Source organism: Brienomyrus brachyistius, chromosome 10 (genome assembly GCF_023856365.1).
Source record: "Brienomyrus brachyistius isolate T26 chromosome 10, BBRACH_0.4, whole genome shotgun sequence".
NCBI classification, from domain to species: Eukaryota; Metazoa; Chordata; class Actinopteri; order Osteoglossiformes; family Mormyridae; genus Brienomyrus; species Brienomyrus brachyistius.
In genome coordinates, this window is record NC_064542.1 from 27,049,786 (window position 1) to 27,075,572 (window position 25,787).

Genomic DNA, 25,787 nt, shown 5'->3' on the forward strand with positions numbered 1-25,787 from the left:
CAATTTGTTAACATAATTTAATTAATGAAATTGTGCTACATCAATTAAAAACATTTAAAACTTCAACGCCCTCGTTTAGCTCGTACTACAAACCCCACAATGCATCAGTCCAAACTCCCTTTCCTTTTCCGGTTTAAAACTCGCCTTGCACCCCGGTTCGAGAAAGCAGTGTGGAAGTAGGACAAATTAAAGTACCGATGGCATCACCGAAAGAAGAAAATGGTACATCCTTGCACACAGCGGTAAGACATATGTATGTAATTTTTATTTAAATTTCATACGTGGTAAATTTAAAATCGGAACAGCAAGTTAGTCAAGCATACGCGATAGTCACGATGTCATTTTGAGCTAATTTCGCTAATGCACTACGGCTGTGTCATCCATTTTTTATTTAACAGTGAAACAGGAGTATACACGGTGAGTGTCTGAGTGACTGCTAAAGATTAAGTTAATCTATTTAAAGATAATTCTCATCTAAACAAAGGGTCAGTCGCAGAGCAATTTAGGGGCGTCAGTTACTCTATGTCTTCGGACTGCGGAGGTAATGAGAGGAAACACGCACATTTAACTTAAAGTACATGAGCTCTGAACCCTGGAATTATGGTGTCATAAACATACGCATACGTGTTATAATATTAAATCTGATGACAAGTTCATTTCTTAAATAAATTGTGCCACAGGGATGTTTGGGATTAATATGGTGAACTTCACAGTTACATTGTCAGGGGTATTATTACAGTATTTCATTGGAGTGTAAAATAAGTTATAGCATAATTTTGAATAAGCACCCTATTATGAATATTCTTTTAGGAGGACTTGAGTAATAACGTGGAAGCAGAGCCAGTAGCTGAGAAATGAGCACCGAGGTTTGTTGAAGGTGTGCTGGAGAACTGTGGAATTATAGAAGGAAACATCTAGCAAAAGGTTTCCTCTTTAGTTTTATAGAAGAGAAGGAAATGATGGCCTCCTTAATCTTACTCTGCCCCTCAGCCAGCGATGGGACAGGGTGAGGTATGTTCAGGCCCTTACCGGATCTAACCACATGTCACCAGATGGAGATGTCCTCACCGTTAAGCTCGCCGGCCCGCCAGAAGCTGGAGAACCTGCTGAATAAGAGCATGAGGATCCGCATGACAGATGGACGCACGCTGGTGGGCCTGTTCCTCTGCACCGACCGCGACTGCAACGTCATCCTGGGGTCCGCTCAGGAGTTCCTCAAATCCACAGGTGAGTGTGAGTGGCCAGTGGCAGAGGGCCTGAAACGCCTGCCAGTGCCAGTACCCCCCAAACCCCCCCCCCCCCGACACAAAGATGGCGCCCCATCCTCGCACATCTGCTCCTTATTCCCATTTCTCCCAAAGCACTGTGGCTTGCAGAGCCAGGCTGGAAATATATATGCGCAGTCAGGAACCGGATTGGGCCAACCAGCAAAGTAAACAGGAGCACAGAATGTCTGCGGTGTGGAAGTACTTCAAAATTAACAACAAAAACCACGGTACAGGCAGTCCCCAGATTACCAACAAGATTTGCTCCCTAGGTTACTAATAATAAATAATAATAAATAAAATAATAAAACATACAGTACTGTACCTCGAGCGGATGAACAGCTGAAGCTGTGCAGTGATTCCATAGCATCGCAAAGTAGTGCAGGGGCGGCATGGTGGTGCAGTGGTTAGCACTGTTGCCTCACACCTCTGGGACCCAGGTTCGAGTCTCCGCCTGGGTCACGTGTGTGGAGTTTGCATGTTCTCCCCATGTCGTTTCCTCCGGGTACTCCGGTTTCCCCCCACAGTCCAAAAACATGCTGAGGCTAATTGGACTTGCTATATTGCCCGTAGGTGTGAATGGTGTGTGAGCGTGCCCTGCGATGGGATGGCCCCCCATCCTGGGTTGTTCCCTGCCTCGTGCCCATTGCTTCTGGGATAGGCTCCGGACCCCCCGCGACCCAGTAGGATAAGCGGTTTGGAAAATGGATGGATGGATGTATTTAAGCATAATAGTGCGTTAATAAGTATGAGCTGTCTGTAAGTCAGACGATTTTAAGCCCGGGACTCTGCCGGTATAGCAGACTGCAAACTACACGAGGTACGAAAGTAGTTCACACAGCACAAGTAATCTAATTAAACATCTAAATACTAAACATGAGACGCATTTGCCGTCAGTAGAACTCTGCGGCTGCCCATCGTGCGGACAGCACTAGCACACGGTGAAAATGTCAAACGATAACCTCGTTCAGTGAAAGTATCAGGTCATATGCAGTATATTGGTCTTGACAGCATTGAATTAAAAGGACCTGGATTTCACTTGGGCACTGAGTTCTTGCTGTGTGCTGATTGGTCAGTCTCCTATAGTCACGCGTGTGTTATGCAGCTGGGTGAGTCTTTCAGTCAACGAATCCAACCAGTCAAAGCACAAGAAGAGCAGAACTGTTTAGCCAATCACAGCAGCCTTTCAGATTTAAAGTAGTTTGCAAAACCCAAAGTAGCTCAAAGTGCCCCCCCCAACATGGATACTCTAAACATAATATTTTCTGAGGTGGGATGTGGTGTAGTATGCAACAGGCTTTAAATCATAATTAAATCCAGCCCACCAGTCCATCATTTTCCAGACCACAAAACAGTGATGGGCACCACTGATCAGCGCCCCCTATTGGCAGGTTTTAATGCCGGTTATTTAGTGGATTATCCATATATGATTTTTCAGGCTTTTACTTTTTTTTTTTTGGCTAAAAGGCCCCACTTGATGCATTATGTTTGTGTGTGGTGGTGGATGGGGATTTCGATATTATTGTTTCGCTCAATATTTTGAAATTACTCTTGGTGTCGGTGGGCAGTGGTTAGCATGGAGGGGGGCAGTGGTTAGCACTGTCACCTCAAACCTCTGGGACCTTGGTTCAGGTCTCCACCATTGCTCCATGCGTGTGGAGTCTGCATGTTCTTCCTATGTCAATGTGGGCTTTCCTCCAGGTACTCCAGCTCCCCCCCCCCCACAGTCCAAAAACATGCTGAGGCTACTTGGAGTTACCAAAGTGACTGGTGTGCGCGTGTGCCCTGTGATGGGTTGGCATCCTGTCCTAGGTTGCTCCCTGCCTTTTGCCCGTAGCCTCCAGGATAATCCCTGGACCTCCCACAACCCTGAATAGGACAAGTGGTTTCAGAAAATGGATGGATGGATGGATGGATGGATGGAATCGGTGAATACCAGAAAGCAAGCATCAGTACTTGACTGAGCACTACAGAGTCATCCTAGAATATCTGACGGCAACTGCAATAGCACACAATTTAAACAGCGTCAAATTTCCATCTATGAAAATGCAGAAATGCCTGCTGTATATTCCTCCATCTTCCATAAGGGTCAAGGAGAGTTTGGAGCCTATCTTGGGATGCACAAGTCAGGGGACTCCCTGGAGATCACAGCCCTTTGCAGACAAATGCCATCTAAATTTAGATATCATTAAATGAAGAATAGCTTAGTTGTCTTGTTAGCTTGCTTAGCGGTTCATCGGGCCGACCGTGAATGTGACCTAACTTCCTGCCCTCGTGTGAATGTCTCTGTCCCCCAGATTCGTTCTCCCAGGGTGAGCCTCGAGTTCTGGGTCTGGCCATGATCCCCGGCCACCACGTCGTCTCCATCGAGGTGGAGGCAGAGAGCCTGCTTACCGCCTAGGATGCCACCCAGTAAGGGAGGGAGAGACAGACTTTGAGAGCGAACCAGGAAACACCGCGGCTCCTGCCATGGTCTGCATTCCAGGAGCCTCTGAGGCCATACAAGCATGAAGCCACAGACACCTTCACATCGGCTTTGCCTGGGGACCTAGTGTCAAACACACACACAAACACACACACACACACACACACAACCTCCAGTACCGTGGCAATGGTGGGCTCGCTCTCACCTTCCTGGGTGCTGGATGTCTGAATCCTGTCCTACCAAACCCCCTTGTTCATCACCCACTATACCCCCCCCCCCCCCCCCCCGCAGGGGGGAGAGAGAGAGATCAGATGTCGATGCTTTATGGAAATGGAAGTTGGCGTTCATCGTGATGTGGAGTAAGCGTGGATCAAATCACACCACATTCGACAAGGGATTACGCTGGAACGCCGAAGACGACCACTGGCCTCAGAACAGATTGTTCCTTTATGCAGGAGACAAAGATTTCGACATCGCCTGTCTCAAACAAGAACTGGGCAAGGAGAGACCGTGGAAACCTCGCAGAAGGCAGATAGGCATATCAGCAGCCCCGGGACAGATGCCAAAAGGAAATTTGTTTTGAAATGTGACTGGAGAATTTCATAATAAACTAACTTTCATCCTGATCCATTTCTTTAGAAGCTTCTCGGTAATCGCCATTGATGGGGAGGGGAAAAAAATCCAAGAACATTTGTTTTAAAGCTGTTTTTAATTCTTTTATCTGGAGCACACTCATGTATTTCCATTTAAACTTGATAAAAACTATTAAACCATTTTTTTGTACTAACCCACAGGAAGATCTATAGTTTTTATTTTCGAACTCGTGTGAGCTAAGGCTCGAAGGAGGACAGAATGTATGGCATGTCGTAAACCCTGATATTGCCCTGAAAAACGTGTGTGTCAAAGAACAGAAAAGGGGAGAATTTCAGCCAGGAAATGAAACAATGTGCTAGTTAAAGTTCAATGTATTTGACCTTTTTAACACGTAAAGAAAAATCAAATTATTTGTAGTATACAGTGTTTGCATTACAGTGATGACAAATACTACTTTGGTCAGCAATACAACGTGGCCCTTTTAGAAACAGGATGGAGGAGGATACCTGTGACCCATAGAGTGCAGTGGTTCCAAATAAAATTTAAAAAACCGTAAACGCAGCCAAAAATAAAATAAGTGCAATTTCTGAATGACATGCCTTCAAGTTAAACGAAAGAAAAATCCATCTCCTTTCAAAAATGCATTCGATTCCTGGTGAGCAAAGCCCCGTTCCACGCTGTACAGTACGAGACGTGCTTGAGCGCTCAGATAACGCTCCTATTAATCCCACGTCCGGCCTTTTCCCTCCCCAGCCCTGAGAGCTGCTCAGGTTTCTCAGTCCCCCACCTGAGACCGCCGCGGGCCGGACGCTTGCACTGGGGCTGGTCACAGCGTTCCGCTGTCTCCGTGACAACGGATCTTAGACACCTTTACAAGAATGCAATTCGAAGAATCTACAGCTTATTCTTTAGTACGCTTTACATTTCCGACTGCGGAGTGTAAACTCCAGGGTGTCTGAAACGAGGGGACCGTGGGGAGACCAAAGTGCAAAGAAACGACCACAAGAGAACCGTCGCTCGCTGGAGGTTACGATGGCACAAAAGAAAGAAAGAAAACATAACAAAACATCCCAAACTAAACGGCAGGGGCTGGTGTCTTAATACACAGGCACAATTAGCCCGGTCCTTCTCCGCAGCTAAACCTGATTCGTTGAGAACCTCAGAGGGTCACTGGTTTAGCCTTGATGCACGAGCCTAACAGGGCGGAGGATGGCGATGGCAGCACTCAGTGCCCAAATTGTAGTCCAGTGGGCCAGCTTCCCCGAACACCAGTCCCCATATAAATCAGGGGTGAAAAACATTTAAAAAAACAAAAAGATCCACTTCATTTTCTCCGACTCCTCCCTTCAAAGGGGCTGCAGGCACCGTCCTCGATCCTTTGAACTAGTTGTGCTGGAATTTGAAATAGAAATTCCCAGATCCAAAGGGGTTGAAGTCAAAAGGCCAGCCGTGGCTCCCCCCGCCGCCCCCACCCTGCTGATTCTCGGGGTCTAGTGGGTCTTCCCCCGCGTCGAACTTCTGCCGCATCTCTGCAAGAGAGAAAATAAGAGCCAAGTAGGAGCTAACATTACAAAGGCACCCGTCATGGTCCAGTTACTGCTGTGCTGATGTCTCTCCGCCTATTAGTACTGTACTGGCCATACCTGGGTTAGTGAGCACCTCTTTAGCAGAAGCAATATCGATGAATTTCTTCTCAGCATCCTTTTTCTCAGCCTCGGACTGGAAGTTGTCAGGATGCCACTGCTGAGCTAACTTCCTGTACGCTTTGATGATTTCCTGCTTGTTGGCATTCCTGAAATGTTGGCAAGACAGACAAAAATGTCTGACAAAACATGTGCGAGCACTTACCAAACATTTCACCCAAAAATCGGTGAATGTCAAACAGTGTCTGTCATTGCAAAGCCATGATAGAAAAACTGACGCACACATGCATGACAGTATCGAGTGTTAGCTCATTGCTACCACATTCATGTGACATCACTTGTGGGAACCCTGGATACAAGCTGATTGACCAATAGGAACTTCGGGTGTCCGAGCTAAGCAGCATCTAAAAACGTGACTGAAGGGAGACAGCAATGTGTACCTGGGCACCCCCAATATCTTGTAGTAGTCTCTCTTCAGTGACAGCTTGAGTAGCTTCTGTGCGCGGTCCAGCCCTTCACGGATCTCCTGCTTATCGTCGAACTCTTTGGCCTCCTGGTAGTCCTCCACGGCTGCCAGAGAGAGAGAGCTGAAGTCACACACTGCTCATCAAAATAAGGAGGTAGCAATCAAGTGAAAGTAAGTAAGGAGAAGAGAAGCAGGGACTGGGTCTATGTAGTGGACTGCAATTAGAACAAGTTCTGGAAAGGGCTGGGCTTGGGTATAGGTGGGGAGGGAGAGAGAGAGAGAACCTTTCTCATAATCCTGGTTCTGGATGTAGGCCTCTGCCCTATCCCTGAGAATGTTCGCATTCCTGGGGTCCCTCTGGTGGGCCTCAGAACATAAATCCACCGCCTCATAGCTCCTGTGGTTCTGTGGAGAAACATGGAGGAACTGAAGGCTGCTTGAAACCCATTGGCTAAGCCTTGTGGTCACAGTGCATCATGGGAAGGCCTACCTTGACTAAACAGTGACAGATCCTTTCCCTGGCTGTGTTGGTGTAGAAGGGGACTCCGGGCTCAGTCTTCATCACCGACTCGTACTTCTCCATCGCCTCCTGGTACCTGTTTATTAACACTGAACCAGTTACTGAAAAACAAGGCTTCCAAAGACATACTAGGTGAGTTAATCACCCACTTGTCATTGTTTACTACGAAGTTAATCCGATCAGTGATGGCATAGGATCCCTAACCTTCTCCCATCAATACCAGTACAATCCTGTGTATAGTCGTACCAGTTCCCATGAGGGTAACTCATGCTTCCTGATAGCGTCTAGCCCGATATGTAACATTGGGCTGATATTAATGAGGGCTGAAGGGACACTGACCTCTGCTCGGAGATGAGCTCTTCTGCGGAATCCAGCTGTTTACTAACTTTCTTTACTTGCTTGTAATGTGAGAAACATTCCTTATCGTCCTGGTCGAGCTTCAGACATTCACGCACGTGGCTGTAAGAGGAGAGGAGGACATAAACACCCACACAGACACACACACACAGGGCCCGAGTGGGCGGCAGAAAGGCCCGGTGACCTGAGTGCCTCCTGGTGTTCACCCAGGCTGTAGTGCAGCTTGCTCAGCTGCAGAAACGCAGCCCGGTTGTCGTTGCGCAGACGGGTGGTGGGCGTCAGGTCCTGGATGGCTTTGCGGGGCTCCCCCAGTCGGATGTAGCACTCTGCCCGAAGCTCACGGAAATCTGGATCCCATGGGGAGATCTGAGAGAGGGGACCGGGTCAGTTCCGGCTTGTGCACGTGAAAAGCCGGCTCGTCCATTGCTGTGTAAGAAACTGACTCCCAGTAGCTGATGTATGTCCATGGATCCAAGCATGTATCACATGATTAACATGTGTCACGTTACCGCTAAACAGTACCAGTCCTAGTCAACACGGTGCCCTACGCGGGCATCACTCCTGGCGCCCCTCTATCCGAGTTGGTGCCCCCTCAGAAGATGGCGCCCAAGGCGGCCGCCTGATTCGCCTATAGGATTGACTGACACTGCTACTAAATCCTGTATTAACTGTGTTTGATCAATGACTTCTTTTGTTCATTGTCAGGATGTAAAAAAAAAAAACACCATCACATAGCTAACAAGCTTATATCTCATTATCTCGTTATCTTAATTTCATCTGTAATCCTGAGATGAGCCTTTTGAACACCACTGCAGAGACAACACTGAAACACACAGCAATACAATAGACTGAGCCGACGTGGGATGTGGTTTGGTACCTCAATGATCCGGTCCAGCACGTTGACCATAGCAGAATAGTCTCCTTGCAGGTGTGTGCTCTGCGCCTCCTTCTGCAGCTCCTCTAGCTCCTCCGCTCTCAGGAGCTGATCATGAGCCTCCGCGTGATCCTGAGAGCCCTGCAGCTGGTGAGGAGGGAAAAGAGCTAAAAATGAGGTCGGGGAAAGCCTGGACTCAACAGCAACACCAAACCCATCTGGCAGGTGAGGTCAAGACAGTTACCATTATTAACAGGAACAAGCAAAAATTTTCATGCACTAGCTATGGTCAGCCCCTCTCCGGCTGACAATAGGGAAGGGGCGATGTGTTATATGAAGAAGGAAGCCAGTAAGAGAGAGAAAAATGAAGGAGGAGGAAAACTGGATGGAGACCAAGATAAAGGGAAGCTGCAAAGAAAGAACTTTAGAGAGATTGTAACAATGCAGAGATATAGGTAACCCCACCACTGCAAGATCCACAGGAGATACTGCAGTGTCACTGGCTAGATATTAGATACTGACGTTAGGGCACTGGCGACCTACCACAGCCTGGAAGTCCGCCCGGGCTTCCTCAGTGTTACCCTGCTTCAGCAGGATGTTTCCTCTCTGAAGCCGAGCCTGGGTGTCATGGGGGAGAAGTGGTGAGAGCTTTAGAGTAAGGAAATCAGTACTGCTCTGAGCCTGACAAACACGACGCAGCAAGCCACACAGCACATGGTGGGGAACATGATCAAGGGGGAGACTCACAGCCAGGAAGTCTGGTTTGAGCTGAATGGCACGTGTGAGGTCCGGCAGGGCCGATTTGGACTTCCCCATGGCTAGGAACACCGCCGCTCTCTTGTAGAACGTCAGGTAGTTTTTCGAGTCGCCCTCTATGCAGGACCACAGAACACAAAGCAGGTGTCTATTAAATAAATACACCGACGCATCCCAAACTTCCAGCAATGTAGAGGCCCAGCTCCTTGCCATGAAATCGGGATGCTTTTTTCCAAAATAGCTGCAGGCTTGCAAGATCCTTTTCTAAGAGCAGCAGTGTTCAGTCTTACAGATACAGTTCAGAATGTAATGACGGGTAGCTGTAGTTTCCAGCCTGGGGAAGTGTTTCCGGTGCTTTCAGCCCGAGTTATGAAAATTCACCGCACTGTAATTACTGCATGGCCGTTAAGGCATATAAAGTCAATCTGCAAGTCTAATGATGCTTTCTTGCAGATTCATATTGAAAAAATACAAAGCAGTTCTTATATCCTAACTAATTCTAGTTAAAAAAAATAATGCTGTACTATTACTTAATATTTATAGGTTTATCCAAGTCTAAAATACATGAATCCTGCAGCAGATGCAAAAGCTGGCCCTATAGTAAGGGTGAAAGTGTTTCTGCGTGTCCGTGTGTGTATGTGCCCGAGAGAGAGAGCATCCGAACGGCTGCACGCGCGCACATTACTCACCCACAGCTGAGTGGTAGTGAGACAAGGCCTCGGCCAGCTGGCCAGCTGCCAGCAGCTTCCGACCCATTTCCAGGTGATGCTCGATCTCCACATGCGTAGCACCCAGGACACCTGCCAGACACGAGTGTGGGTATTGCGTGGGTGCGGGTCATTAGTGTTTAGTTAGCTGAAATTATTAGACTACTTATGTAAAAAATTATGACCGGTTCTAAAATAGCAACAATAACTCACGTAAGTGCTACTGGACAAAGAGAGAATAAGTAAACAAAACAATGTAGAATATACAAAATGCAAAATATACACTGATAAAGTATCGTCTGTTTTTTATCCTTATATAATGAAGCTGCAAGTTTTCCGTTTGTTTAAATTTATTTTAGTAATTGTACGTTTTGGAATCCCGTGTGACTTGGACTGACCCAGCGACACGGATACTCTAGTCTGGATCGCGCAATGCCAGAGGCTATAACCAAAAAAACGTGTATTAACTGAGATCAGCATACAGGTAAGGCTGGTAATCACAAGACAGGAAATAAGTGGTCACACCAACTCTGTCCATTCATACCTCCACACTGACAGGACACAGGGTAGAGACTCACAATGCAGCTGCCTCTTAACATTGCTCCACTAACAACTTCTCCAAATTGAAAGCAATCCAAAAGTAGCATTACGAAGGACAATTCGATGACCAGTATCAACACGTGAACTAGTTAAAGTGATAAATACGACAAATAGGCCCTTGCTTATAGTTTCAGGAGTCTATTTTGTAGCGTGACAAATACCAGCCAAAGCAGATCTTTGCTACGATCTTTACAAAGCAGTGGAGTGGTATCAATGTCTGCATTTCTAATAATAACACCACAACAAAACCACGTCTCCGGGCTCAACCTACCGTCCAGCTGCAGGTCCAACAAGACGCAAACCAGTGACAAGGAAGACAGGACACCGCTCAGCCCTTTCCGCCTCCCTGACTCCATTTTCAGTTTATTCCCTTGTCGCACGCCGGAAAAACGCACACATATACCGCAAACGATTCAAAAACATAAATATTCTTCCATAACGTCTACAGTCTGTAGATCAGTAAAGTCCGTCCTATAAAAACTTCCGAGCGGCAGCCTAGAATTTTACATTAAGGTTCCCACACAGATGACACTAAAGATGCACTTATGTATACAACATAGAACTCCTTTAATTATTCAGTTTGGTTTCATTGTGTTTTATCAGCTCTGATAGCCACGTTCAGCTTTTTTTCGGTAGTTTTCAAAAGTAGAAACCAAAACTTTACTCTATAACAATTTGCAGTCGTCCTGTATGCGGCTCACCTATTTTCAGACACTGTAGTGGTACGGACTGCAGCGCGTGCGTTTCCGCAGGAACGTGGTCTCGTTTGATTGGTCACTATACTGTAACTTATACTGGACACACCCACCGTCGTCAATCCCAGGCTCGCCACGCTGTTCAGACGTCATCTGTGTGTCTTTAGGGAAGCGCTCGGGTCAGTTACTAGTGAATTAGTATTTAATAAATGTACCTTTGAAATTTGATATCGTCATATGTCGATTGATGAAAGAAATACAAACATAATTTATTAATTGGTAGCATAGACATATACATAAGGCACGGATATAAAACCATTACGATATAAAGAACATGCTATTTAAACTTGACGAACGTTTTAGTTTTTAACATCGTCCTTTTTGCCTGACTGAGTATTTAAGTCCATATAGGGGAGAAAGGCAGGAGAGGCGGACACTTCGGGTTCAGAAAGTGAAAATCCAGAGCATGATTTTGTTTCAACCAACCAGTTGAGTACTCTGTGACTGTGGCTCATTATGCTCAACTGGTCGGTTGAAACAAAATCCTGATTAGGATTTTTACCTTCTGGACCTGAAATGTCCGCCTCTGAAAGGTAGAAATACTAAATGATTCTACACAATTAAAATGTAATGACCTATACAACAAATATTTCAAGAGCAAAATAGAAGTCCGTTATCAACTCCAATCAAGGTTTCTATAAATTACAGGTTAACGTGGCCTGTTGTTTTACTATATGTTTTATACACTTTATAGTGTCCCGTCTATCCAATCATATTTTAGCTGCTTATCGCGAACAGACGCACAGCGTCGTTATTATGTGTTCGTGTATTAAAGCCAAAAACAACAACATGAGGATTCCACGTACTGTACCTATTATACCCAGAAAACAGGCAAGACGTTTGCATGTTGAATAGCCTCTGAACAACCTTGCACTGGCATATTTTATCTGCAAAAAGCAGCCTTCATTCATTTGGGTTGGCGGCATGGACATCCTGGAAGATTCATGGCACCCAGCTTTGTAATTAAGGGGCCACAAAATGTACTGTGGGAGACAAAATTTAAGCAGCCCCCCTTCTCTTCTAGCAAGTTCTATATATCATGGGAGATACAAGCCTTTCTAGCCACAGCTCCGTGTTTAAGTTGTATGTGAATATGCGTACCAATGCAGAACAGTCTGACAACATTAATGGGAACACAGAGCCCAAGCAGTAAAATATAGATAAAAAGTGTGGCATTTATAAAAACAAATTGACATCAAGTTTTAGCATTGTACTCATGGAGAACAATGTAAATAACATGTCGATACGCAAGCACTTGTCAAAACAGTGACAAGAAGTGAAAACAAGATTCAAAATTAGATAGCCTAGATTGATATTTACATTGTAGTTTGTAGGTTTTTTCCATCTTGTGTTGATTTCATGGGATTCCAGATTGTTTTCCAGATTTGTTGGTAGTGAAAGCTTAAGCACAGATATATTACATTTGTAGCAGTGAACCTTACCCAGGAATATATAACACTTTATGTTTGCTTTTGGCTGACGCATGTGATATGATATGACAACATTTAAAAAATGCCATCTGAGCGCGGAAAGAACGAATAATCAGAATTCATATTGCGCTTAAGGGTTCTGATAAACCGGTGAACGGCATTGACATGGTTCCAGGAGATGCTGACATCAAACGTATGCGTTCTTGTCGTAGGTGCTGCCAGTTTTCCTCTGTGATTGTACACCGAGAGAGTACACTGTACCGTTGGTGTTCCGGTAGGAGTATGGGCTGCGACACAAGAAGAAAGGACCCAAGTTTACCACATGTACTGCAAAGTAGCTTCGTTTGCTCGATAGAAGACAGAGCTGGATCATATGGATGCATGCATTGTTTTTAAACGAGCTGAATGTAATGCAAATAAAGAATGAAAGGGTGGAACTATAGGACCTGTGCAGGGGTTGACATAACTGGTAGGCAAGTAATATGCATTCGTGCTATTATGACAAGAAATTACCCGTATTTTAACCTTGATCAAAAATATGTGCTTGCATACTAATTATGTAAATCCCTGGATATGTACAATCATGGTATAGATAATCATATGCAAGGAAATGCAGGTGAGACAAACAGAGTGGTGCAGAGAAGAGATATGAAAAGCAGAGATGCAAAGTCGAGCAGCATGTGATCAGGCAGGTGTGCTCACGTTGTGTCATCTCTTCCCACTTTGCAGGCACAGAGCAAACAGGAGCCTCCGCTGATAGCGAGGATAGCTGAACACCAGCCAATATACAGAGCTTCCCCAAGTTCATACCTGTGAGACAGGGATGTCACGAAACACAAGGCTCGAGTTAAAAAAAAAAAAAAGGTTATATAAAAAAAAAAGGTATTGCAAAAGTAACATTTGCACTCACGTACTTTGTTCCTGGATAGAGTGGATCAAAGAATACTTGAGTAATATTGAAGGCATACCAGGATACAGAAATCATGGTACACAATCCTAAGATAAGACAAAAGGACAGATAAAGAAGCCTTTTCATAAACCATATTTACCAAGTAGACTAAACAGTGATAAGCTGGCAAGACTATAAGCCTATAAGCTATTTCTACATTCACACATGAATACATTTATTACATATTTAATAATAGCATAAATATACATACAATAAATATCCTCACAGCTTAATTATTATGAATAATAACAATAATGTGGATGTACAAACAATATAGCTTAAAAACAGCATGCAAATTTTAAAACTTATAAAGAGGTTGGTGTATGACGCGATCAGCTTGATGTGTCTAAGATCAGAAAGTCAGGGGTTCAAATCCCAGGGTCAGCAGAGTGGTTTCTCTATTGGGCCCTTGAGCAGTTGCTCCCGAGATCGACTGACCCTGTTTTCACTTGTACTTCTCCCAAATGAATTGTAATATACTCGGGTGTGTCAGCGTTTTCCCATATATGGTACATTTAGCAAATTCCATTTATGTGGTGAATTCTGTTATAACCTTGCAGCAAGAAGAACGCTCCTCCAGTTCCAGCCAATCTGCCTTTCAAAGTGTAGTTCTCGCCTCCAACTTTGCAGCACTGCATTCCAATCATAGTGGCTACGATCCCAAACGCCCCCATCACCACTGAGGCGATCATCAGCGCGCGGGACGCCTGCACGTACCCTGCAAAAAAAATTAAATTAAATTAAAAACTGCTGCTAATCATTTAAACGGTAACATACTGAAAGCTTATTTCCAGAAACGAAATCATTATTAATCGTTTATTAAAAGTAAAACAAAACGACTAACTGGTTACTTAAAATGTCTAGTTTACTTTTAAGGGAATTATTTACCTACCACTTCTACAAAGCTCGTTTCCTAGCACTGCTAGGCTACTTTATACAAGTACCTGAAATCTTTATTTCGTCCCCTTTCATCTGACACGACTTATATATAAATTTATTCCCGAAAGTCCTACGTTTTACGCCCATGCATGTATTTTAATTATTAAAAATTAGTTTTGATGGGGTTTTTCAATTACAAATAAATGAAAAGACATAACGGTAACGATATATAACGCATTATTATCACATAGTGCGAATAAATACAATTAATCATTAAATGAATATAAAGAATCTGTGACCAGAAAAGAAGTTTACATTATTTTGTCACTAAAGCAGTTAATAGGTTTCGTGAATGTTTTAGCCATGTGATCCATATACTATAGCAGATCGCAATGGAATTAACATTTTAAAGACGGTTTGAATGGTGGAAATTTTGATTTCTAGATTCTGGGGTATAAAACGATTTTAAATTTTATACTGTTGTAGACCTACATGGTTATTTAGAACTATTATTACAAGCGGTTAAAGATGAATTTAGCGCAAAGATTAAATTATACCATTAGGCCGATCATAAGTATGTAAAAGGCATATAATTCATTTGTGTAAACCATACAGTTTACACAAGCATAGTCGCATTGAAATATTTCATGTATGTTTTAAAATAGACACTTGGTTTGATTTTTTTTTTAACGTTGGGCCTTCTAGTAGGATGTTGAATGTTAAAATGAATCGGGCTTGATTGTCACCCTGATCTTACGACATTTCGCTGCCACAAAATAATAACCACTGCAACCACGTGTCACTCGCAAAAATTGTGCCAAATATAATCATCTGACATTCTCACCGTATGCGCTTATAATAAACAAATCGGACCATACTGGAAACCACTGGCTGCGCTCCCTTGCCTCGATCGAATGGCTGCAGGCTCCCAGTGCCTACTGGGAGTCACAAACCACTCAAGAACCTACACATTACAGTCGGCATGAATAATATTTTTAGTTCCCTTCCCTCAACTCCTACGTGAACTTCAACAGCGAGTTACTGAGATAGACGAGACACTGTCGTTACCCATCCTTGACTTCGCGCAACATCTCAGCAGAAGGAATCGATCTTAACGTGAAAAAAGTTTAGAGAAATTGGTAGAGACGGTTCGGTACTCACACCAATATTGGTAATGTCCCTAACGTCCATAGTTTAGGCTAGTTAATAAAGTGACTAGATTTATGTGCTTTAATTGCCTATCTTAGGCATTATATTTTATGTAAAAAATTCCCTGACATTTACAAAGGACAGTTATTAATTAAGCATAGTTCTCTCGAGGTGTATTTCGGTTTGCCAATAGTTACATTTATTAAAAAGCACTCATCAGCTTCTTCGTATAGAGAATCATGCAAAAATCAATGGCATCACCTGTACACCTGTAAGTGGTTAACATCCCGCATAGGCCGCTACATACCAGAGAGGGCCAGCAGTGAGGGGAACTCGCGGCAGTTATGGACGCCGGTGGAGTCGGTAGCGCAGGACATCCAGAGGTTCTCGTATATGGTGGAGGTAGTAATAACGTTTCCGTCCACAGTTGAAACCTTCCAGTAACGGTTCGGTATGGTGATCCCCACCATCACCCAACCCAGAAATCCTAGAAATAAAGCTACAACTTCTACAACTGGATCCATCTGTCTTGTTTTTACGTAAAACGTTTTAAATAATAGCGTATCCTGAGTGCTCTGCGTTCTGTGTTATTCAGCTTCCATAAGTTGTGATAGACGGGCTTCTCTTGCTTAATCGCCGTCTAAAACAGCAAAGAGACTGCAGAGAGCTGCAGATCAATGATTTATTATGCTAGCCATCCTTTCCCTCCCCGGTTCTGTAGTTTTCCAGCCCTCTCCCTCCCCATATATATTTCACACACAGAAAGTGAACAGGTGTTTATCGCGAAAGTCCAATGTTCGAATAATGCCCTCGACAATCTATTCTGTCATTGATTTGTATGATCAGTCTATTCCGCAGTGCATGTACCTTTTCATTGTTAACGTCGTAAACTAATGACACGCTGCTTGTATCATTACCCTGTCGGTTCCCATCAGTTTTTAAAGCCGTTTCATTGTTCAGCACAATGTGAAATTGTTGAGTTGCAATCAGAAGTTATATTTTAAATAGCTTATTCTTCTATTCGAAATTAACTACGATCAATTGAATATTAATGTAATGCTTTTAATTTTATATGTGCTATTGTACGAGTATTATCAAAATAATGAGAAGCCCATCATGCAATCAAAATTTTATAATGCATGATGGTGAGGAAAACATCCAAAGCCTAATAATGTCTTCTATAGTTTTTTTTTCTTTGTTGTGGACGTAACAGTACTGTCTGACCTTAACAAATGGGTTTATTACTTGATGTTTAAGAATTATATTTCCGACTGTTGGTTACAGATGTTAGTTATTATGTACAAGACATGCATTCTGATGTTGCCCTACCATTAACATCATATCAGCAATTGTGTCTCGCTTGGTCAAAAGTCAGGTTTATGGCAATGAAAGTTCACCATGGCCAAGCTTTTACTGCCTATTTTAAAGTAGCTGTCTCATGCAGTGCAGCGTACCCTCTTAGGGTAGCTAGACGAACATATGATCTCTGTTTCATATTTGAAGACTAGAAATATGTCAGGCACGGTCAGTGCCCGTCTGAGCCTGTCCCATGTGTCTTGTTCCCTTTTGGCCAGCAGGTGTCACTGGCCATCCTGTTCCCCCCCTCTGTCTTGTAGCATCACAGTCCCTAGTGTGTTTCCCTACTCCCAAGGCCGCCATGACGCTTAATGGGCTGAGCGGTTGTCCATCATCCTGACTCCATTTTGTTGGGGGTTCAACTAGTTGTTTTTTTTTTGTTTAACATTTGTTATTTGTTATCCTGGGGGGGGGGGGGTCTATGAAACAGCCTATACTGCCTATAGGTGGTGCCAGCCGTGTATGACGGCACATTTTTTTCGTGACTTTGTTTGGGTCTCTTTGTGCTGATCATAGTTGCCTAGTTTTCCTGTGCTTGGTCTATCAGCACATCCTTCTAAAGTTGTTGTTGTTGTTGTTGTTGTTGACCAGGGCCAGGTTTCTCGAAACCTTTTTAATGCTGAGGTGTTCGCAAGTTCTACCTTAATTTGCCTCTTAAGGCTACAACCAAACATCACTGACCTAAAAAATAATTCGTCCATATAATAAACGATTCTGTCTGGTACATGACTACAATCATCATTAGGTCTCATCCTTCTGGGGAAGAATAGTGAAGGTGAATTCTTGCAATTAAGCTGATCACACTTGTCAGATGGGCACCGGAACTGATTGTTAGATCCACATCTCAACATCTCCAAAGTACACAACAAACTGCATAAGAAAGTTCTTGTGTAGTTGAATCTTAAACCTGGTTCAACATTTCATAGATTTCTAGCAGATTCAGAGATATGCAGTAAGAGGATTGCAGAAGTCAAACTGGTGAATTGGCAGCCCACTGAATACGTTAGCCTCTGCACCACTGCAGAGGTATTAAAAGATGAACTGGAGATGATTGTGCATCATGTATGGCTGCCTTGTTGAATTTCTGTTGATATCTGGTCTGGCCTGAAGTTTCAAAAGTTATTGAAAAGACTACATAAAGGAAGATCACCATCAACCTTAAGTGTGTCACTACTGCAATTTGTCATTCACCATCAACCACAAGTGTGTCACTACTGCAATTTGTCATTCACCATCAACCACAAGTGTGTCACTACTGCAAATTGTCATTCACCATCAACCACAAGTGAAATTTCTTCCCTGCTAGATATTCATCGATCAACTGCAAGTGGTACTGTTACAAAGTTGAAGCGTTTAGGAGCAGCAGAAACTCAGCGATGAAGTGTCAGACCACAGAACGAGTCACCGAGTGCTGAGGCGGATGGTGCATAAAAGTCACCAATCTTCTGTTGACTTAACAACTCTTCAGCATACCAAGACATTTTGGAGAGTTACATGCTTCCAACTTTGTGGGACCAGTTTGGGGAAGGCCCTTCTCTGTTCCAGCATTCTTTCATCAGTGCACAAAGCAAGGTCCATAAAGAAATGGTTGGGTGAGTTTGAGATGACCTTTGAGATGAATTAGAACGGAGATTGAGAGCTCGACCTTCATGTCCATCATCAACACATCAGAAATACTCTTCTGGATGAATGGGCAAAGATTCCCACAGACACACTCCATAATCTTGAGGAAAGCCGTCCCAGAAGAGTGGCAGCTGTTCCAGCTGTAAAGGGGGGGTCAACTCCATCTTGATGCCTATGGATTTATAATGGGATGCCATTAAAGTTCCTGTGAGTGTAATGGCCAGGTGTCCAAATACTTTTGTCCATATAGTTTAAAACTACAACCACCACTACTAGTAATAATAATAATAATAATAATGAACTAGGAAATCGCGTTTAGCTTAAAGTCATCTCTGTAATCACGTTAATGCGTGCATTATTATGTTACTCAAACTGAAGAATAATATGAGCGTAGATTTTAACATAGACGTATAATATTCCTTCCTGGTTGTAAGCAACGTGAAAGTTCAGATAATGACAGTGCACAGAATTCCAGAATTCAGAACTGAAATCAAACGTTTTATCATCTTATTTCATGCGGCTTATTTCATTTAAAAAAATGCCCAGATGGATGCATGCACAAGATAAAGATATCATGATTTGCAATATTTGTTTTATTTAATTGAAGGTTTATACCTTAAAATTTTCTTTTATGTTATGACGTGTTCTTTCACTGGTTGTCTTACTTCTCCTTTATGGCCATTTGCCAATATTTTTTTAGAGGGATTGCATGGTCGGGATGAAATATGTTTGGATCCACCTGTTGAGTACATGCAGTTATATGTATATGCGGTAGATTAATGGCCATGGTGAGAGATTTTAAGAAATAATAGTTTAGCATCTCTACTCGTAATACAGTGTCCCCTCTTTTCTTGCTACGTGTTTAGTCTTTTTGAAAGCACTGAAATTCAGCTTGAACTTGCTTGCAGTATTTTAGTGGTCTTTTTGTTAGATATGAATAGTCAGTACATCACAAATTTAAGTAAAAACATTAAACAAAAAAATGAAATATGGGTCAGTCTCACAAACACAACATTTTTTGGAAAAACCATTTTCTTGTAGAGCAGTTGACATTATTTTTCAGATCGACAAATTGTCATTTGCAGCTCTGATTTGATTATTTTTTTAAACCACTACCCCAAATTGGTAGCCAAAACCCAATGACACAGACTGTTTTTATATCTTTAAACCTTATTCCATGCATCCCATAATAAACAATCAACGTATATGATAAGATGTGTATTTTTGCTCATTTTTGTTACTTTGATTTTCTTCTCATCTCAGTAACTCTTACCCTGGATTTGATGAAACACTTTTGTTTATTACAGAAATAAATGGTAACATTAAACTGATCAACTACCCCAGAGGCAAAACTGACACTTTAGTTGTGGTAATGAGTTTCTGACAATGACCCATGTACTCCTCTTTGTGTTAACTCTACATTAATTTGGGGGTTCAATCTATAAATATTTATGAATATAAGGAATATATCTTCCAAACTGGTTATCCTTCTCGGTCACGGGGGGTCCGGAGCCTATCCCGGAAGCTATGACCACGAGGTAGGGAACAACCCAGGATGGGGGTCCACCCCATCACAGGGGCCTGTATCAAAAATTCTGAATTCTTAAGCCGGATAACTTGCTGGATTTAAGGTAGTCTGGGTTCACCTAGATGAACAAAGATAAAGTCCATTTAAACTGGGGTACCTTAAATCCTTAACCCAGCATTTTTCAATTTGCAAGCTGTCATGTGCTTCCTGGGACATGCTCCAGGCTTACCGTAATCCACACTGAAAAAGCACTGATGAAAAAATGGAAGTGTGCCTGCTTTCCTATGAAACCTTAAACGCATCAAAAAATACTAAAGAACCAGATAACCACCATGCGATGTTTTCCAGGCAACTGCAGTCATAAAAGCACAGCATGCTGTGATGCCACCGTCTACAGTAACAAGGCTGCCAATTATATTCTATAAACCAACAATGTCAGGACATTCTTTAGTCTGAGGTGTTTGTGAAAGGGCTTGTCACTGTCTGCCTCACATTTAGTGATGTTTAATAAGTAACCTGACAGTAGAGATAAAGTCTAATCACTAATTGACTGCAATCTTTATGGCTGTAAAACAGTTTCTATATTTCACAGCTCTCACGTGTTTGTGGAGCTGTGCAATGGAAACAAATTCCTGCCAGTGTTGCTTTTGATTGATAGTTTGATACTGATATCATGATGATGAAACTTGGCAAAAGTTAACCAAGATTTAACCAAACAGCACGAGGCCAGTAACCAAAGTCTGGGCACGTGTTTACATCAGCAGGGGCACATGTGAGAGGTTATAGGTTCTGCCGTTCGTGGGCCGAATCGGCGCATGGTATCAGCCCTTGTTCCCCAGACCAATCTAACTACTTCATTTGAATATGATAACTAATTTAAGACCCTGTCATGATGGATGACGTATGAAATGGAGACCGAATTAATGCCAAAAGTATTCAGTCATTATAAGTTATTATTAAGACCTTTCCATAAAATAGATTACTGAGGGGGGGAGGGGGGTCATTTCTCTACTATTTTCTTGACAAGATCCCAACATTCATCTAAAGCAGACTGTAAAGCATCATACCGAGAAGACAATAGGGTGGCAAAATTCTGGGAATTGTCCTCACTAATTCTAACTTGGAATACTTCCAAAAGTCCTCCCCATCTTAACTTCCCACGCAATGGAAAGTTTTTGGACATTTTCCACCCATTTGCAACCCCAGAAGAGAAGCCAAAAGAATTAGTCATAAAAATATTGCTATTATCAACAATGAACTTTATACTGTTCAGATTTTGAAACCCAGCATCGAAAGATGTCTTGATGTGTGTGATCTGTTCAGACCTGCGCAGGCTTATCCAGACAAGATTTATCAAAATTTAAGCCCCGTGGCCCTAATAAATAAGCTTTACGTGTTCTTCCTATAGAACAATCAGGTAATTTCAAAATTTAAACTATACTCTTTGTGACAAATATTGACATTTTCCACTGAGATCAATAAAGGATCAACAAAACCTTACGTTAAGGTTTTAAGGAGGAAGAATCCTTAAAAATAGAAACAAAGACTGAATTATATGGATTCCTGTTCAAATGTTTTAATGTCAATTTGTAACGTTTTACAATCTTCGATGTGAAGCAAAGTCTAAATGCAATTTGCAAAGCAAGAATTTTGAGAATTGTGCTTACCTCCTCTCACCTTTGCTATTCAATAAAAACCTAAAAGAAAAACTAAGTTTAAACATTGACAGGAAACAAACGCCATTTCTGGGCGTGACACAGATGACCAGACATTTAGAACTCAATATATAACTTTTATTTGTAGTACAGAACCACAAGAAAATGCATAACACAGGTGGCAGGCTGGTGTTATAAACAGCATATCAGCATCAGGATAACAGGGTACAATTAAAAGCTACCAGCTCATCTTAGATCTGAGGTGTCGTCTGTGAGTCTTCGCCTTGCTTGACGTAACGTTTAAATTGAACAGCCCCATTTACGCTACTTTGCCCCTGCTGTGTCCTCTGTGAAGGCAAGGTCTGCGTGTTTAACATCACGCTCCTGAAGGATCCTGCCCCTTTGAGTTCCATAACAGGCTAGACTATGTGTACACTGGTAATCACTTAAATCGATAAAGTATGTAAAAGGAATGGGTGGGGAGGGGAGCGGGGGGAGGTCTCATTTCTCCTATCATACTACACAGTGTTTTGTGGATGGAATACATTACATTTGTCCCAATGGTTGAGCATCGAATATAACAGCGAAAGTAAATAAAAACAAAAGTCAATTAGCCACAGAGGTCAAACCAAAACTATTTTCCTGGTGAACTACGGTTTTACTTACAAAACTAGAACATGTGCCTCTCAGGGTAGAAAAAAATACCTTAATTCCCTTTTCATTTTCTGTGAAATGATCAATGTTGTAAAATTAAACACAAATCAAAATTAGAAAAAAAAAAATTAAATCAAAAACAAAAATAGCCTTTAACTTTTGTGAAACATATAGAAGTGCCTTGTTCATATTTGCTATACGTCGTGTATAGCTGGAAAAAAACACCAGGTATGTACAGATGTTAAGAATCATTATAAATGAAGCACATCATAAATATACATTATATATAGATATTAACAGCTTCTAATAGACATATGGAACATCACCATTATCATACCAGAGTTGTTGGCCAAAACATCCAGAAATGCAATTATTAATTCAAAAGAATTAAACTTATAGACCATAAGTTGTATACAAGCCTAATTTTCATAACTGATGTAACTATGATCAGCCTGAATATCAGGAACAAACAAATCTCAGGAGTCGTTTTATATGCTTTCGTTCAGATGAGCTACCAGGCAAGCGTGTTTGCATCAGTAAATATCAAGATAAAACCAAAGTCATGGCAACCAGGAAATCCGCTCCTTTCTCATGAATGAATCCAACTGTATTTACCGTCAGCATTTACTGTCAATCATAGAAACTATACAGCGAGTGTTAAACACTTGTTAAGGTATCACCAGTAATATCCAGTTACCTATAAAATAGTCGCTCACCGAAATACCTCCTTGACATAACACTGTATAAAATTCCAGTGTTCCAAGTTACAGCCGTAATAGGCTTGTTTGAACACCACATAAAAAAAGAAAAAGTCATTTAACGAACTTGGAGGAGTAAATAAGAGTTGTTGTTGTAAGAGGCCAAGGAAAAAATGGTCGCCCGCACGAAAGGTGTTATCTACTATAAAAACGTCGGTTATATGGTTAATTAATTTCAAATACGAAATCAAACTCACGCCTGGCAGAAATTATGCTTCTGATGGGAAGGACAAAGGGCGCAGAAGATCACCCATCTTTAGGGTTTGGATTTTGCGACAGCCAAACCAATAAGGCCTGCCAATCCAGCCACTCCGAGACCGATCCCGCCCACGATCGCCATGCCAACTAGGCCGTCTGAATGGATGAGAGAGAGAAAGATAACATAATATTCATTAATCACCCACTCATGTCATCGTTTGCATTTTGTCGTTCCTCTCACATATTAAGTGACCCAAAAAAACCACAAACCCCCAAAAACTGCCCCTTAAATCTACCCATCACTCACTCCAAGGGCTGTTTTATTCTCGCCACTTTCAACGCCGTTGCATGCGCATCATCACCGCCATGTTTTCTGAGTTGATTTCTCATGTCTTTTGTGCACCCATGTGAGCAATTATTGCTACACGTGATGCAGTTCCATCAAAAAAAATCTTGGGGGCAGTATTGTCACCTTTTGTCCCAGGACTAATGTTTATATACAGTACAGTTAGTACCAAAGTAGCATTTTCTTTTAAAGAATAAGTGAATAAGAACGAAATGTATGAAAATATGTAAGTATAAAATGCTAATGACTATGAGAATTCTAACAACATATAATGCGACATTCAGCGCGAGGTGGTAAAGTGATGTATGGCAGAGCACCAATATGAAGTGCTACAGTGGGTATGACAGAGAATTCTGTTGCAGTGTTACGTAATCGGCAGCTTGCTGTGGAGGCAGCAAGTATAAAACATTTCATGCCACAACCTCATACAAACAAGTAAGACCGGAAATGAACCAACCAAGATGGTTTTCTTGCACTGCCCCTGGTGGGCATAACTTTTAATCCTCTAGAGTGATGGAAACTACTCGCGTAAGTATGAGCACCAACACCGCTTGTGTAGCGACAGCATGCATCAGCACATGCATTGCAAGCGTGTAGTACAAACCAGCACCATTCGGAGTGAAACAGGTGTCTCCCTAGCAGAGCCTCGCTGATACTCACCCTTCTTCATCGCTCTGTCGATGAGCTTCTCCAGCTCCATCGCCTGCTTGTTGCCTGGTTCCTGCCGCAGTAGCATCCGGACGAACTTCAGACCCTTCTCGTACTCCTGCGGGGTGCCAGCGACAGAGGAGGAATTCCCGAGTGAGCGGGATGGCACAGGCAGCAGGAAAACGCAAGTTTGCAACACATTTTTATCAGCAAAAATCCATGACCAGCTATCATATGTCTAATAAAATTTAGCTGCACAGAATTTAGGCAGTAATTATCATCCTTGTATGCCTTAGTGTTTTCTTACGATGCAGGTACAGAACCGCAGAAAGAAACTAATGACTAAAGTACACATGACACTCAAACAGTACATATAAATATTATATATTATAAATACCCGTTTTAAGTACCATGGCCTCCTGTTTATCCCATTTTCTCAATAGTATCACTGGATGATTACTAAAAATTCAAGTACAATAGGTGTCCTTCCTGGAATTTAAACCCGCTGTGGCCTTTGCCACAGCTCAGCTAATTAAGACCGAATTCTGTGCCACCTACAGCCACGGGTGTGAACACAGCGACACGATTACGTCACCTTCAGTCTGTAGTTTGCAACTGCAAGGTAGAACAGGTAGTCTCTCTGATCATCCTTTGTGCCCTTGTGAACCAGGTCTATAAGAAAGTTAGCAAAATTAAAAAGAAACGCACTGCAATAAGACTGATAATAATGCGTTGGGTCACTGTTATTTTTGACGTATTCATGTTTAGCCAGTACAGAGAGCAAGGGTGACCTTTGTCCCGAAAAACACGGCATCCCTTTTCGTAAACCAGTGTCACATTGGCCAGGCGTGGCAAAGCATTGTCAGCACCTCGGCCCCTTACCTTCTAGCAACTCTATCCCTTTCTTTATATCCTCAGTGTACTTGCTCCGAATCAGACACCAGGCGTACTCGAACTTTGTGTCTTTAGACACGTTTCCCTTGGCCAGCTCCGCATTGTATTTTTTTTCGAATTTCTGAAACAGGAACAGCAAACCGTTCTAATGCTAGCAAAACATTCTAAAACTTTTACTCATGTATTAATATTGAATATCGTCAGGGACACCCCAAATTATCTGAATACGCTCTTTGCTGTTTGTTAAACTCATTAACTAGCTAGATTTTTCAAGGGCTATGACCGATGACACAAAGGGGTACGACGTTTAGATTCATTATACTATTTTATTAAACAGAACAAGTTTTTCACTAAAACTGGGTGGCTGTCAGCGACCTGCTCGCAATCTTTATCGCATTATAAATGATTCTGCTTCACTACGAAGGCAATCATATGACGGCCCAACCCGCTGAAACGGCTGTTTACTCGCCGGCAATCGTAACGTAAAAACAAAACATCTAAACCAGGAAAGCTCCCAGTTCCCGCGTATTTCACAACTCATCGGCCTTTTCCAATTGACGCTTAACCTTAAACATAATTCGATGAACAGAAAGCATTTACCAGAAGGTCTTCAGGGGCGACAACTTCACTCACTACCGCTTCCATGTTGCCGGAAATAGATGTGACGTCACAACACCGGAAATGGCAGCTTTTCTCGGGATCGCTCTATGCTGCCTGCAGGGATCCGTCACCTTTTAGTACCTCCTAGTCGTACCAGT

The 25,787-nt window shown here is 42.6% G+C and overlaps 4 protein-coding genes across 7 annotated transcripts; 1 reads left to right on the forward strand and 3 right to left on the reverse strand.

Annotated features, from left to right (window-relative positions):
- Positions 1-83: 83 nt before the first annotated feature.
- naa38 (N-alpha-acetyltransferase 38, NatC auxiliary subunit) lies at positions 84-4,477 on the forward strand. 4 transcript variants are annotated; one of them, XM_049027257.1, is made up of 4 exons: positions 104-242; positions 811-866; positions 1,053-1,227; positions 3,563-4,477. In XM_049027257.1, the coding sequence occupies exons 2-4, from the start codon at positions 855-857 to the stop codon at positions 3,664-3,666; spliced, it is 291 nt and encodes a 96-aa protein (XP_048883214.1). In that variant the 5' UTR covers positions 104-242; positions 811-854; the 3' UTR covers positions 3,667-4,477. The 4 variants fall into 4 exon arrangements, with proteins under 4 accessions (XP_048883212.1, XP_048883214.1, XP_048883213.1 ...); XM_049027255.1 differs by lacking the exon at positions 811-866 and having other exon boundaries at positions 84-242; XM_049027256.1 differs by lacking the exon at positions 811-866 and having other exon boundaries at positions 133-242; positions 991-1,227.
- dnajc3b (DnaJ (Hsp40) homolog, subfamily C, member 3b) lies at positions 4,381-10,943 on the reverse strand. Its single transcript, XM_049027253.1, has 12 exons — positions 10,479-10,943; positions 9,590-9,700; positions 8,892-9,016; positions 8,688-8,762; positions 8,148-8,291; positions 7,455-7,636; positions 7,253-7,372; positions 6,884-6,989; positions 6,678-6,798; positions 6,368-6,497; positions 5,928-6,076; positions 4,381-5,813 (listed from the first exon to the last, which is right to left on the reverse strand). Exons 1-12 carry the CDS (start codon positions 10,561-10,563, stop codon positions 5,668-5,670), a joined length of 1,494 nt encoding a protein of 497 aa, XP_048883210.1. The 5' UTR covers positions 10,564-10,943; the 3' UTR covers positions 4,381-5,667.
- A 1,032-nt stretch (positions 10,944-11,975) lies between these two features.
- On the reverse strand, positions 11,976-16,002 carry cldn15a (claudin 15a). The gene is made up of 5 exons (XM_049028899.1): positions 15,677-16,002; positions 13,895-14,059; positions 13,307-13,388; positions 13,095-13,202; positions 11,976-12,679 (listed from the first exon to the last, which is right to left on the reverse strand). The coding sequence occupies exons 1-5, from the start codon at positions 15,891-15,893 to the stop codon at positions 12,580-12,582; spliced, it is 672 nt and encodes a 223-aa protein (XP_048884856.1). The 5' UTR covers positions 15,894-16,002; the 3' UTR covers positions 11,976-12,579.
- A 5,645-nt stretch (positions 16,003-21,647) lies between these two features.
- fis1 (fission, mitochondrial 1) lies at positions 21,648-25,775 on the reverse strand. The gene is made up of 5 exons (XM_049029906.1): positions 25,630-25,775; positions 25,018-25,150; positions 24,731-24,807; positions 24,148-24,253; positions 21,648-23,297 (listed from the first exon to the last, which is right to left on the reverse strand). The coding sequence occupies exons 1-5, from the start codon at positions 25,672-25,674 to the stop codon at positions 23,200-23,202; spliced, it is 459 nt and encodes a 152-aa protein (XP_048885863.1). The 5' UTR covers positions 25,675-25,775; the 3' UTR covers positions 21,648-23,199.
- Between the last annotated feature and the right edge of the window lie 12 nt (positions 25,776-25,787).